General features: G+C 36.7%; 1 protein-coding gene across 1 annotated transcript in view; it reads right to left on the bottom strand.

Moving 5' to 3' along the window:
• Positions 1 to 8678: 8678 nt before the first annotated feature.
• FKTN (fukutin) overlaps positions 8679 to 14421 on the bottom strand; it is a 44455-nt gene continuing 38712 nt past the window's right edge. The window contains exon 11 of the mRNA XM_012638554.1: positions 8679 to 9859. Within this exon, the coding sequence (XP_012494008.1) occupies positions 9646 to 9859 (214 nt within the window). The 3' untranslated portion in view covers positions 8679 to 9645. The remainder of the gene's footprint in view (positions 9860 to 14421) is intronic.

The raw sequence follows: 14421 nt of genomic DNA, 5'->3' as shown, positions 1-14421 counted from the left end.
ATAAAATTTTCAGAAAATTAGCCATCCAATAACTTTTCCTGAAAAATTCACTAGAAAATATTCCCCAAATTAATGAGACTAACTAGGGAAAAAAATTTTGAATTAAAAGTTTTAGATTAAAAAAAAACTAGTGATAAATTAATTAAAGCTACAGAGACCTCAGAACAAAAACACCAGCTGCTAAAGGGCTTTTGCTAATAAATCTATTTGGAGAAAACTAAGAGGGTTATTAAAAGTACAGAGTAAAGCAATGAAGAATTGGAGGAAAGAAAGGTGAAAACAAACAAAAAACTAAAACCTGTCTTCCAAAAATTGAGACAAGATTATTCCTTTTTATTATAAAGAATGTTACCTATTATGAATATTTGTAAAATGTTTAGGGACATGCTAGTAAAATCATAGTAAAAACAAACAATGGTACATAGTACACATTCAATAAGAAAACCATAAAAGAAACAACTGGCAAGATTTGGTGTTATCATTATTTTTAATTTTAGCCTTTCTAATAGGTGTGTAATGATACCTCACGTGGTTGTAATTTGCATTTCCGTGGTTAATGATGTTGAACATCTTTTTTTATGTTTATTTGCCATTTGTATATCCTCTTCAGTGAAACATCTGTTCATGTCTTTGCCCATTTTCCAATTAGATGTTTTTAAAAAAACTGTTCAGTGTTCACGTTCTTCATATATTTAGATACTAGTCCTTTGTCAGATATGTAAGTTGCAAATATTTTCTCTAAGTCTGTAGCTTGACTTTTCATCCTCTTCATGTGAGTTTTGCAGAGCAGTTTTTACTTTTGATGAAGTCCAATTTATCAACTTTTCCTTTTATAGATTGTGATTTTTTGTGTCAAGTCTAAGAAAGGATTCTTTCTTTCCCTAGATCATGAAGATTTTCTAGTTTTATATTTTATGCTTAAGCATTTGATCCATTTAAATTTCATTTTTATATAAAGAGTGAGGTTCGAGGTTTTTTTTGTTTGTTTGTTTTGTTTTTTGCCTACGTATGTCCAATTGCTCCAGCATCATTTGTTGTCAAAAATCAGTTATGCATATTTGTACAGGTTAATTTCTGGGTTGCTTTATTGATCTATGTGTGTATCCCTTTACCAATACCATACTGTCTTGATTACTGTATTAGATTGCTAGGGTTGCCATAACAAAGTACCACAGACTGGGTGGCGTTAACAATAGAAACTTACTTTCTCACAGTTCAGGGAGCTGGAAGGCCAAGATCAAGGGGTTAGAAGGGTTGCATTCTTCTAAGGCATTCTCTCCTTGGCTTGTAGATGGCCATCTTCTCCCTGTGTTTTCACATGGTCCTCCCTCTGTGCCTCTTCTTGTCCTATTCCCTTCTTACAAGGAAATCAGTCACCAATGAATTGGGATCCATCCATATGACCCCATTTTGCCTTAATTAGCTGTTTACTTATCCCCAAATACTTTCACATTCTGAAGTATTGAGGGTTAGGACTTAACCATACAAATTTTGAGGGCTACAAGGGAATACAATTCAACTCAGAATAATTACTATAGTTATATATTAATAGTAAGCCTTAATATTGGGTAGAATGATCCTTCTTCTTTTCAGTATGAGGTTGGTTTCAAGTCATAATCTGAAAAAAAATTTTTTTCAGATCAGCAGTTAATTAGAATTGGTGGAGAGAGGAGCCACTGGATTTCAAGTCAGAAGACAAGGGTTAAAGATCTGTGTGACCTCTAAATTACAGCTACCTCATCTGCAAAACAAGGGGTAATATATAATAAGATCTACCTTGTAAGATTAGATAGGATATCTATTCAAGCGTGAGGACAAACTCAGGTCTTCCGATTCCAAATCTTTTTTTTTTTTTTTTTGAGACAGAGTCTCACTCTGTTGCCCCAGCTAGAATGCACTGGCATTATAATAGCTCACTGCAACCTCAAACTCCTGGGCTCAAGTAATGCTTCTGCCTCAGGCTCCTGAGTAGCTGGGAGTGCGCTACCATAGCCAGCTAATTTGAATTTTAGTAGAAATAGGATCTCACTCTTGCTCATGCTGGCCTCGAATGATTGACCTCAAACGATCCTCCCACCTTGGCCTCCCAGAGTGCCAGGATTACAGGCACAAGCCACCGTGCCTGGCCTGATTCCAAATCTTTTTGCTACTTTTTCTTTTTTGTCAAGATTGCTTGAGTTATTCTAAATATATTTACATACATTTTGTTATAAGCTTGTTTATGCTTATGAAAAACCTTGCTGAGATTTTTGATAGGAATTGCATTAAGCCTATAGATCATTTTAAGCAGAACTTACATCTTTACTATGTTGAGTTTTCCAATCCATGAACATGGTATGTATGTCCATTTACTTAGGTCTTCTTTGATTTCTTTTATCAGCACTTTTAGCACACAAATCTTGTATATGTTTTTTTAAGTTTATAACTATATGCTTCATTTTCTTTGGAGTGACTGTAAATAGTATTGTGTTTTTGTTTTCATATGTTTGCTGTTAGACTATAGAAATGCAAATGACTTTTGGGTGTTGGTCTTGATCTTTATACTGTGACCATGCTAAACTCACTTATTAGCTCCAGGAGTTTTCTGTTTGTTTTTAAAATAGGTTCCTTAGTACTATCTATGTAAACAATCATATAATTTGTAAATGAAGACAATTTTTAAAAATTTCTCTTTCCAATCTGCATGTCTTTTATTTCTTTTTCTTGCCGTACTGCAGTGACTAGAACTTCTAGTATTAAGTTGAGTAAGAGTAGTGAGAGCAGACATCCTTGCCTTGTTCCTAATCTCAGGGGAAAAACATTCAGTTTTTCACTATTTAGTTTAATGTATAGGTTTTCGGTAGCTGCTCTTATCAAGTTGAGGTAATTCCCTTCTATTTTTAACTGAGAATTTTTGATCATGAACGAGGGTTGAATTTTGTCAAACTCTTTGTCTATTGATATAATCATATGATTTTCTTCTTTAGTTTGTTGCTATGGTATATTATATTGATTGGTTTTAAGGCTGAACCAGCCATGTATTAATATAACTGAAATAAATCCCACTGGTCATGGTGTGCAATTCCTTTTTAGAAATTGCTGGATACAGACAAACTAGGACTTTTTACTCCATGCCCTGTGGTATTTCCACTCCACCACAGTTACTTTTCACAATTTTCATTTTAGCTGAAATCCTATAAAGACCTTTCTAGTACTTTTTTCCTGAAATATATTATTGTTCCTCAGAGTGGGTGTTTTCTCTTGCTACAACAAGCTAATCAATCTGACTTTGTTTGTGTCTTCCTGGTGGTCTCTGGCTGGCAGGTTTTATCGCAGAACTTTTGGATTCCCAAGTAGATGTGTGCAGATCCATAGGGTTCCGAGATTGGAATTTCAGAAATAGTGTACTGATGACAAGATTACTATTTTACCAGATTGTTTATGAATGTTAGAGGCTGTTATTTCTACTGCAAATTTCAAAAATAAACACAAAATAACTCAAGAGATTAGAAAAATTTTATTCAACATCTCAAACTGGATTATATATTACAAATTCTGATCAAAATAATAACAGTAAAGGTATTTTCAGTAGTACCACAAACTATCTGTACCTTAAGATAAAGCCAAATAGTAAACTGGTAAGCACACATTGAATCTACTTATGTTTAAAATATCACTTTGTTTAGAAAATCCATATACATATTTTTATAGTTATGAAGTGGAAGGGACAGACAAATAGCTACATATGACTTTCATTTAACAAACACATGAACTATTCTTTATGCTTTGAATGAACCATTCATTAGAAGGCTGTAAATCTTGTAATTTTTTTTAAAGGTCCATGAGACAATATCTCATTTTGTACAACAAAAGACAGTACTTTTAACTATCCTCATACTCTCTTTCAACCCTACTGTGAGAGGTGCTTCTAAGTATATAGCAGCTTGGCTGGCTATTGGGTCCCTGCATAATCTCTGTATTAGGTTGGGTTAGGAGTGATGAGGGAAGGGTCATTCCAGACTAGCAAGTAGTTCTGAGAATATAGAAGCAGATATTTCTCATTAGAAAATTTATACTTGTCTATGTTAAGCACTGGACCTGTATAAAAGGTATCACCATTGAACTGGTCTGTTTGACATATAAACTATAATTAGGATTTCATTCTGATGTGGAACAGCTTAAAATGGCATCACACACCCTGCTTATTCTTGCCTAGCTGAGACAGAAACACAAATTTGGGGGAAGAAAGTAGAAATGAGTATTTTCAATTCTCCTTTGTTAACACTGATACAGATAATCATCAGTATAGACAATTAAATGAAGCTAAGTATTCCAAGTTATTTTCCTCTTCATATCATGGCTTATATCTAATTTCACTAATAGGGGGCTGAGGGTTTCTTCTAGGAAAAGCAAGAATATTGAAAAAGAAGTCCGGGGTAGAGCTGGCACCACATCTAGACAAGTACAGAGAGTGAATTGCTTGGGATCAAGGAACTAGGTAGCATGTGGGATAATATAAGGAGACCCTAGGAGACAACAGCTTGACCAACAAAATGATAGCACAAGTTCTATTTAGAGAAGGGGACAACCTGGTAATGTCTTTGAGTTCATGAACTGCACAATTTGACCTTTAATGACTTGATAGAATAAAACTTTTTTTCTTAAGCAAGTTCAGTATGCAACCTTCTGAGTAAGGCAGTGTGTCCTGATCTACAGTTTCTATAATCCCATTTGAAGAATAATTAGAGAAGAAACATGGAACTGGGAAATGGTACATTTCTTGGGTACTTAATCTTCAGCCTGAAGAATTTTATATTTCATTTAATCTTCCTAAAAGCCCTTAGAAGTATGCATCATTTCCCCAATTCACTAATGTGGAAATTGAGGCTAAGAGGCTCCCCCACCATAAACCCCACAGGATAAAGCCAGAATCCAAATTCAGATCTTACTCAAAAGCTTATGGTCTTTTTATGCCAACATGTTGCTTCTGTAAGTGAAATGTTAGAGGTGACCTCAACCCAGGTCTTAATGATAGGAGAAGATGAGAAAGAAAGAGAAGTGTCCACTTCTTTAGAGAAATTCCTTTGACTGTTTAGTGACTGGAGTTTTTCCATGTCTTACAGCTGTTACAACTGATGATTGATTATGTGTTAGACGGTGAGAATGTGGCACTTTCCTTGACTAGGTTTTGAAGGGAGATTTACCCTAGGGATTTATAACATTCAGAATAAAAGAACTGTTCATTTTCCAGAATATGAAAGTAGCAGAAGGCTTAGAAAAATCTCTAGCCACAGGCTTGTGGTATTTGGTGAGATTTTAGACTAAAGTGTAAGAGCTTGTTCCAAGTGTGTTTTCCAGATTTAGCTCTGATACCCAATCTATAAATCCCTGCCTATATAACATCCTTCCATTTTTTTTTTTTTTGATACAGAGTCTTGCTCTGTCACTCTGGCTAGAGTACAATGGCGTGTTCATAGCTCACTGCAACCTCAAACTCCCAGGCTCAAGCGATCCCCCTGCCTCAGCCTCCTGAGTAGCTGGGACTACAGGTGCCCACCACCACACCCAGCTAACTTTTCTATTTTTTGTGGAGGCAGGGTCTTGCTCTTGCTCAGGCTGGTCTTGAACCTCTGACCTCAAGTGATCCTCCTGCCTCAGACTCCCAGAGTGCTAGGATTACAGGCCTGAGCCATCACACCTAGACCCTTATATGCCATTTGACAGTTGTATAAGAATATACACAATGGTTTGGAGTCACAAATTTAAAAAGGAATGAGCGCAATCTATTCTTAACTACTTGCATCTATAAGAAAGTATCTATATAAATAATTAAAAGCAGTTTAAATACTTGAAACTAGATACTCCAGTCTCCTTTCCGGTCAAGCAGATAAAAAAAAAAAAATCCTGAAAACTGCAAAGTGCTTCAATTACATCTAACTATTGTTCTCTTTGGTGAAACAGACCAACTACCAGGTAAAGATCCTTCAGGAAGAAAAGGGCTTGAGACAGAAAGAATCCCATGAAAGTTACTTTAGGAAGGGAAGGGACTCTTCACAAACAGGTATTTAACAGACTGGTACTGAAATTCCCTTGGGAAACAGAAGGGTAAGGTAGCAGTGGGATGCATCTTGAGCTTAAGAGAATCAGGTATCAAAGGCTGATGTCTCCAGATGTGAACTGGCTTATTTTTTGGAGATAAGGCAATTTTCGGATAATGGTATGAAGGCAGCCTAAGAATTCTGGACAAGAAGGAAACACTTCTCCTTGGCCTCTTTGTCACCTCAGGTTCTCAAATGGAATGAAAAGATGCCAACTGGGGAATGGCAGACATAACTTAAAACTTATTCTCACTGAGGCACTGGATAACTTCTCTGTCAAGCATATCAAGCAGAGTTAAAGATGCTTTGCCATATTGCAAAACAGACAATGGACTAGAAGTCATGGCATTCTTGGGTTATAGTCTCAGCTGTTTCTTGCTCAGATCACTCCTTTTTTGGATTATTTATTTAATTATAAAATAAGAGGGTTAACTCTTATAAAATAAGATGCTTACAAAGTAATAATTCATAAAATAAGAGTTATAAGGATTAACTCTTATAAAATAATAACTTATAAAATAAGAAGGAGAACTCCAGAGGTTAGAACTCCAGAAGGAGAACTCTCCCACTGCCCAGCTGTTCTTAGGGATGCTCAATTTTGGGAACTGTGGTTTTATTTCAGGGGCCAGAAGTCAGTAGCTGCAGCAGAGGAGAGAAGGACAAGTCCTTCCTGTTTAGAGAACTGAGAGGCTACCTGGTTGTCAAATGAGAGGGATCTTGCCTCTCAGGATCTCTCTGGAAACTTCCATGGGTGTCTAACTACCAATAAGTTAATATAAGAAGTCTTCTCCAGGTAAGCCAGGCAAACTGGACCTGAAGGTGGTCCAATGAGGAGACTGACTGTTAGAATCAAGTGAGGAAAGAAAAGTGATTTGATAAAGTATTGATGGAGGAGACACCTAACCTTAGGTCTCAGCAGACCACAAGTGTTAAAAAGCACAAGATGAAGTATGGCTGAATCAGTATCAGATGCAAGCCTGGCCTTCACATTCTGGGGAAAGGTTTTCACTCCCCTAAGTTAGGGTGGAATCCAAGAGTTGAAGCCTGTGAAACCAGAAGGAAGATAAGAAAGGCATTTCAGCAGCCAGTGGTCTATGTAGGGAAGGATATAGAATCCGTCTGTCAGTGGGGCCAAGATGTCTTAAATTTCAGATACTTCAAGACTTTGTATTCCAGGGACAGATAAAAGAAAAAAAACCTGAACAGGAGTGGGTAGGATCTACTGGCAAACAGTGGGAGTCCCAATTTGAAATGGGCAGAAATATGTAGCATATGCATTTCTAGATGCTGACACAAGCAAATGGTCTGCATCAAGTGGGGTGGATTTTACTGAAGAACACTATTACTATCTTTTATATTGTTTTTGAGCATGAAAAATGAAATTAGGGAAAGCTATTTAGAATTTGGGAATGTATTCTATGGACTGATTTTCTAGCAAAGAGAAAGCTGATTAGGACGACCTGTTATTTTGGGACAAGTTTACTGATAATCTATATAGGTCCTAGAAAGCCTGCTGACATTATTTAAGAAAAGACCCAATGATTTTACATTGCAAATGCATCCTAAGAGAGGAAGGCTGTTGTTTATCATTTCTTAAAGAAAGTTTTAGTGTTTTTAAAATTTGGAATGGGGTAGTTTTAGGTTATTTTCTCTAACTTTTTCTTTTTTTTTTTTTGAGACAGAGTCTCACTGTGTTGCCCGGGCTAGAGTGAGTGCCATGGCATCATCCTAGCTCACAGCAACCTCAAACTCCTGGGCTCAAGCGATCCTACTGCCTTAGCCCCCCAAGTAGCTGGGACTAGAGGCATGTGCCACCATGCCCGGCTAATTTTTTTTTATATATATATTTTTAGTTGTCCGATTAATTTCTTTCTATTTTTAGTAGAGATGGGGTCTCGCTCTTGCTCAGGCTGGTCTCGAACTCCTGAGCTCAAACAATCCGCCCACCTTGGCCTCTCAGAGTGCTAGGATTACAGGCATGAGCCACCGCGCCCGGCAATTTTCTCTAACTTTTTTTTCCAGGAAACTGTCAGCCCATTCCTTCAGACATTCTGGTTTCCATTTTTGAAACTCCTATTATTCTCTGGTTTTAGAGGAAAATCTGCCAAGCTGGTCCGGAAAGTAGCCCTAAGCAGCACAGATAGACCATAAGACTCAGCTTCTTTTCCCAGACAAAGAAAAAGGTAGCAGCATTTACTGTGCCTATATTTCTCTTTACCTCTCACTTTGAATATATCATTCAAATGAGGAGTGAAGACATGGGGCAGACAAAGCCATCGCAGCCCATTCAGGGATATATCTTGAGGGAGAAAAAAGAAACTGGAAGGTTCTAGAATGGGTGGTATTTGATAAAGTAGGGAAGTCTGAGTTTTTACTTCATTAATATTCAGCAGATTGAACAATTATGGATAGATACAAACTTACAAACACTATAATCTGGGGTGGGGAATAGTTGCTAAATTAACCATTTAACTTCCATTTTGGAGACCTGATGTACTATTGGAAGAGGAGAAGGAACAGGTAGGTTTACATGCCATTTAAATTGTACATAGGCCATAAATTAAAGACATAGAACTGTAATTGATGAATGAATACAATAAAGAGTACATTTAGAAAAATTAGAGGTATCTCTATTAACATTTTAGTGTTAAGAGTATAATTATAAATTCAGAAAATATAAAATGTCCATGAATAGTTCATATTTTTACCTCACAGAGTGATTGAGAATAAAATAAGAAAAATCTATTTTATGAAATCATGACTTTTTCAAAACCATGTGTGGTGGCATGGTCTCACTTGAATGATTTGTCAACAAGTACCATCAGAGGTCAGTAAAAATACTCTCACAACGGCTGGAAATTCAAGCATCACACAAGCATAAGCTTTCTTCTCACTTCAAATATGAAAATAGTAAGTGTATGGAAATTTACTTATCTTGATAAGGCTAGAAGTAAGTTCTCACCTTCCCTTATAGAATAATGCCCTGTTCTCTAAATCAATTCCACATCAGATTGCTTGCAAAATGAATCTGCTACCATCTATTCTTGATACCACCTAAACTCTGATCACTTGAATATTAACTCAGACTCTACAATCTTAAAAGTGGCACTAATGTACCAACTTAAATGCAAAGAACAGGTATGGGTTACTCTTTTTCACTTCCTTAGCTTTGCCTGGTGAACTCATCTTCTAGTCCAAACATTACTTAACATTTTTATAACCCTTACAGAACATATCATGTTCTACTTGAGCTCCTCAAAGGGTGGGGGTGTTTCCCTCAAAGGAAAACTGAGGTGTTTACCAAAAGGAGGCGAAAGAGTCAGGCATTTGTCCCATTCATCTGTTTCTCCACAGTAATCTAGCATTGTACTTGGCACATGGAAATTCCTCAAAGAATATTGAATGAGAGAATTAAATCAGATGGCTCAGGAGTTAGGACTCTTGTGTTTTCAAGCTTGTCCTTTTTTTCCTTTGGCTCCTGCCTATGTTTGACAAATAGATGTGTCTTTTTAAACAGTTATCCACCTTTTTTTTCAGGAGGGGAATTCTCCCATTTCAACCTAGTATCTTAGTATAACTGGATAACCTCGTCCCACTCAGAAATAGGCCAGATTCCATTGGGCTGCACATTGGAGGGAGAGCGCTTCCAGTCCCACGTCTTTACAGGAATCTTCCAGGTCTTACCATAGTTGGCTTCAATGTATTCAATGGTTTCACAGGGCACATGGACTTTCATGTCTACAAACTCAGTCCAGCACAGTGTAAACTTGGGGAACAGGTATCTGCAGAAAAATGGAAGCAATGTGAGGAGGGGTTAGGTTTCAACCGTGGAAGGTCTAGCTAAAGAACCCAGCTGCCAGTGCATTCTTGACTGAAGAACAGCCCTCTCTCACTAAAAAGCTTTGGGAATACAGTGGACATTTTATTGTGTTTGACTGTCCATAATCCCTTTCCTCTTCTAATGTTAACAGCACTTAATTTTCCTTTCCTGTTCCAAGTCCATATGGTTGAGGAGAGGCTGACCTCAACTCGAAGCTCCAGAGATGGCTAAAAAAAACCCAGGCCTGGCCAGTAAGTTATAGTGATTGGTTCAGGGATAGAAACATACCCAAGTTATGCATATCAAACTCAGCCTTGGGATTTCTGTTGGAAGTATTGGAAGAAGAGCTGTCAAAGCAAAAAGTTGTCAAAAGATGGAGAAAAATGATATTTCTTTTCTTTTACAATCTGGATTTTCCAAGGATATACAGTAAGCATGACTCCAAGTTGCATTTCTAGACTTCTCCCTTGGTTCCATAACTTACATGATCTTACCTGTAGTTTCTGCCTTTCTTTCATCTCAAATCCTAAAAAATATATTTAAACCAGCCCAAGGAATGTTAGTTATAATGAATTTAACTATATCTAATGCAGAATTATGTCAATTAGTAGGTAAGTTTCAGATATTAAACCAAAACATGTTTCTCAAAGGTACTTTGGATAAAGTAAACTAGATTCTGTATATTACAAAGGAAAGCTAAAACTAGCAGGTCTGTTCAATTTATTTTAAGTTTATATTATAGCCCTATATTCTGCGTTGTTTTTTTCTGAGAAATGTTTCTTCTTCTCCTGTCAACATGGGAAGAACTTTCAGTAATGAGATTTGATTTGCAAAAGCAGAGATCACAGGAGTTTAAAATATCAGAGGATTAAAGAAAGAACAGAGAAAAGCCTCATTTCAAAATGGAATCATATTGTAGAAATGGGATTTAACTGGGATGTTCTCCAAAGAAAGGTCAGTCATCATATATTCTGCTTTTGGATATCATGTTTTACCACCAAATGAAAAGGAGAGGCTGAACAAATTCTGAAGAAAGCAACAAGTCCCTTCTACCCAAACCCAGTTAATGGACAATCCCAGCTGGCTTCTGTGAAAAGGCAGCCACAGCAAATCTCATAGCTGAGAAAGAAATAAGATACAGCTTAGCCCCACCATCTGCTGGTCCCAATTTTACTCTGCACACTCATATTCATGGAATTGCTTATTTTGTCATCAGACATTTCCATCCATCACCAGCCACCACCCTCCCTTAATCAGATGCTGTTCAGCAGAATGTCCACCTGTCTCATTCTATCAAGTTGACACACTAAAGTTGAATTGAGGCAGAAATCATGGTTTATCTAGTAACATAAGCCAGGAAACATCTCTCTCTTAAATGTTAGCCTCTACAGTCTCATCAAAGAGCTAAAAGAGAGAAAAATAATAGATCTAGGATAGACAGGGTATTAGAGAATACTACAAATTTTTATAAAAGCAACGTTTTGAACAATGAAGGATTTACGAACAAACCAAAAACATTTTAAATAAATGATGTGAGAATAACTCAAAGAGAATTTAACTCAATGTTAATTTTAGTACCTAAACAGAAACACCTCAATATTTCCAAACCTAAACTCTTTGTGATTTTCTTTTCCCCAATTATTTCTCAATCTATTCAGCAAAAGAAAATCCCAGCTTCCTAGGAGAAGAGGAAAGATAAACAAACCATAAAATGTGAAAACTGATTGTAAAATTGGATTGTGGAGAGGAAGTGGGGGAGGAGTTGGGGGCAGTAACAGAAGAGCACACGCCATGCACCTGTCCAGGCTACCAGTGAATAATGACTAAGGCTAAAATACCCCATGGGTCTGCAATGTTACCTTGGCTTTTAAAGCTGAGATTAAGTTCAGCTAAGCAGTTTGTACTTTAAGGCCCTGGGATGGGATCCAAAATGTAAACAGATTTAAATTTGGACTAAGGCAAACTAAAATCAAAATATAAATTTAAGGAACGTTATTATCACAAAAAATCCTTTCACCTATTTTCTATCTCATACCGCTTTTACTTCATTTTATTTGTATACAAAACACTAGTTAGAATTAAGAATTAGTTGGAGTAAGACCATTTTTTCCCTCACACATGTCCTTAAAATCTATAAAACTACCTGTTAGTGGCTGGATACAAAGTAATTTCATCAGTTTAATTACAATCAGTTTAAGTACAATCTATGAACATAACTGCTAAGTGAAAACGAAGTTCTTCCACCATCCTAGAAGAATGCTATTTTTATTATTACTAGTTACCTTGGCTCAGTGAGATAGAGACATCATCAACTACAACTGAACGTGACCTTTCTAAAAATAAGTTTTGTGTTAAACTCTAGAGCTGGAGCAGCAGAGCCACTTTTTCACAAGAATTTCCTGCAAAACAACACAATTTATTCTCATTACCAATTTTGTCTCTTCTTTTAGCTCTTAATTTCTTTTTCTCCTGTTATTCCAGTGCCTAAGCCCTCTAGCACTGTGGTCCCCAAGCCCTGCGCTTTGGACCAGTACCAGACTGTGTCCTGTTAGGAACCAGGCCACACAGCTGGAGGTAAGCAGTTGTGAGCAAGTGAAGCTTCATCTGTATTTACAGCTGCTCCCCATAGCTCATGTCACTGCCTGAGCTCTGCCTCCTGTCAGATCAGCAGGGGCATTAGATTCTCATAGGAGCTTGAACCCTACTGTAAACTGCACATGTGAGGGACCTAGGTTGCGTACTCCTTATGAGAATCTAATGCCTGATGATGTGAGGTGGAGCTGAGGCAGTGATGCTAGCGCTGGGGAGCGGCTGCAAATACAGATTATCATTAGCAGAGAGGTTTAACTGCACAGAGACCATAATAAATCAATTGCTTGTGGACTCATATCAAAACCCTATCGGTGAGTGGCAAGTGACAATGTAATAATAATAGAAATAAAGTGTACAATAAATGTAATGTGCTAAAATTATACCAAAACCATCCTCCCTACCCGCAGCCACGGAAAAATTGTCTTTCATGAAACTGGTCCCTCTAAACACATCAGCTGATTCAGATGGGAAGGAAAGAAACGACCGAAAGAAACATGGGCAGCATCTGAAGGAACTGTAAAGTTGAAGAAAAGAACTTCACACCCTGGAGGCACAGTTATTATATTCATCACTTTTTATTACTGGTGCTTTGGACTCTGGAGGAAAAAAAGGAGATATAAAAAATCCACACAATATTTTAGAATGAATTTGGATTTTAGGTAAAAGAGGTAAAGGCTTCAGGTAAAGGAGAGAAAGACTGAGAACTAAAGATGGAATGAGTATCATGAGACTTGGGAAGAAAATGCTTGCCCAGAGAATAACTAATTTAAATCACTACTGTGTTGAAAGTGCTATGCTTTGTGCCACTGCAGCACAGTAGTAATAATAACAGTAATAGTAACAATAATACAGCAATGACAGTAGCAGCAGTAGCTAAAACTTACACAGTACTTACAATGTGGCAGGTAGTGTTCTAAATGAATTACATGTATGAATGAATTACATGTATTCACTTAACTTATTAACTCTTAGAAGAAAGTCTTTAGAGGCTTAAGAATCAAACAGATCTGGGGATAAATCTTGGCTCTGCCATTAATGGTCAATGATCTTGAGTAAGTTACCACGCTTCCTTGAGTTTTAGTTTCCTCATATCTAACTGGAGGTAAGAATACCTAACCACAGGGATAATATGAGGATTACCCTAAGTTTATATACATAAACTACCTATTATAGTGCCTGATATCTAGCAGATACCCTGGTATATCTTTATTATTACTGTTAATATTATAATTATTAAATCTTAGGACCAAAGACATTATTCTGTAGACATGTAGCATAGTTTAGAAAGAGGAAAATGTTTTTTTTTCCTGAGTTTCTCAGCAGCCTTTTAAAAAATGGTAAGCATTCTATAAACTTTTCTCAGAATCAACTATGCATGAATTAAAACATAGAGTATTATAAAGATAAAAAGACCCTTAGAGAAAGTAAGGAAGTGCATTACACTAATTTTAATAGCAACTGTGATGTGCTGTTAATAGTATTTGGTGCCTGGTATATTCACTTCGTTACTAATTGTAAGGCACGATGGCAAATCTCTTCATAGATGGTGCACATCTTAAAAATATATCCATATTCTCAAACCATGTTGCTGAGAGTATAAATTGCGGAACCATCTTTCAAAGGCAATTTGGCAATATCTGTCAAAACTGAAATGTGCCTATGTTCCCTTTGTCCCAGAAATTTGAGTCTAATACTTTATCCTACAGATAGTTTCATGTCTGTGCACAAAGATATCTGGACAGAGATAGTCAAGGCAGAATTGAGGGTCATAGTGAAATATTGGAAACAACCTAAATATTTATCAACTGGGAATTGGTTGAATAAATTATGGCATTGCCATACAATGGAATAAAGACAGTACTTCTACATATACTGATTTGGAACATTTTCTGAGATATGTAGATATGTGAGGAAAACAAAATAAAGAACAGT

Source organism: Propithecus coquereli, unplaced genomic scaffold (genome assembly GCF_000956105.1).
Source record: "Propithecus coquereli isolate 6110/MARCELLA unplaced genomic scaffold, Pcoq_1.0 Scaffold130, whole genome shotgun sequence".
Taxonomy (NCBI): Eukaryota; Metazoa; Chordata; class Mammalia; order Primates; family Indriidae; genus Propithecus; species Propithecus coquereli.
This window is presented reverse-complemented; position numbering and strand designations above follow the sequence as displayed.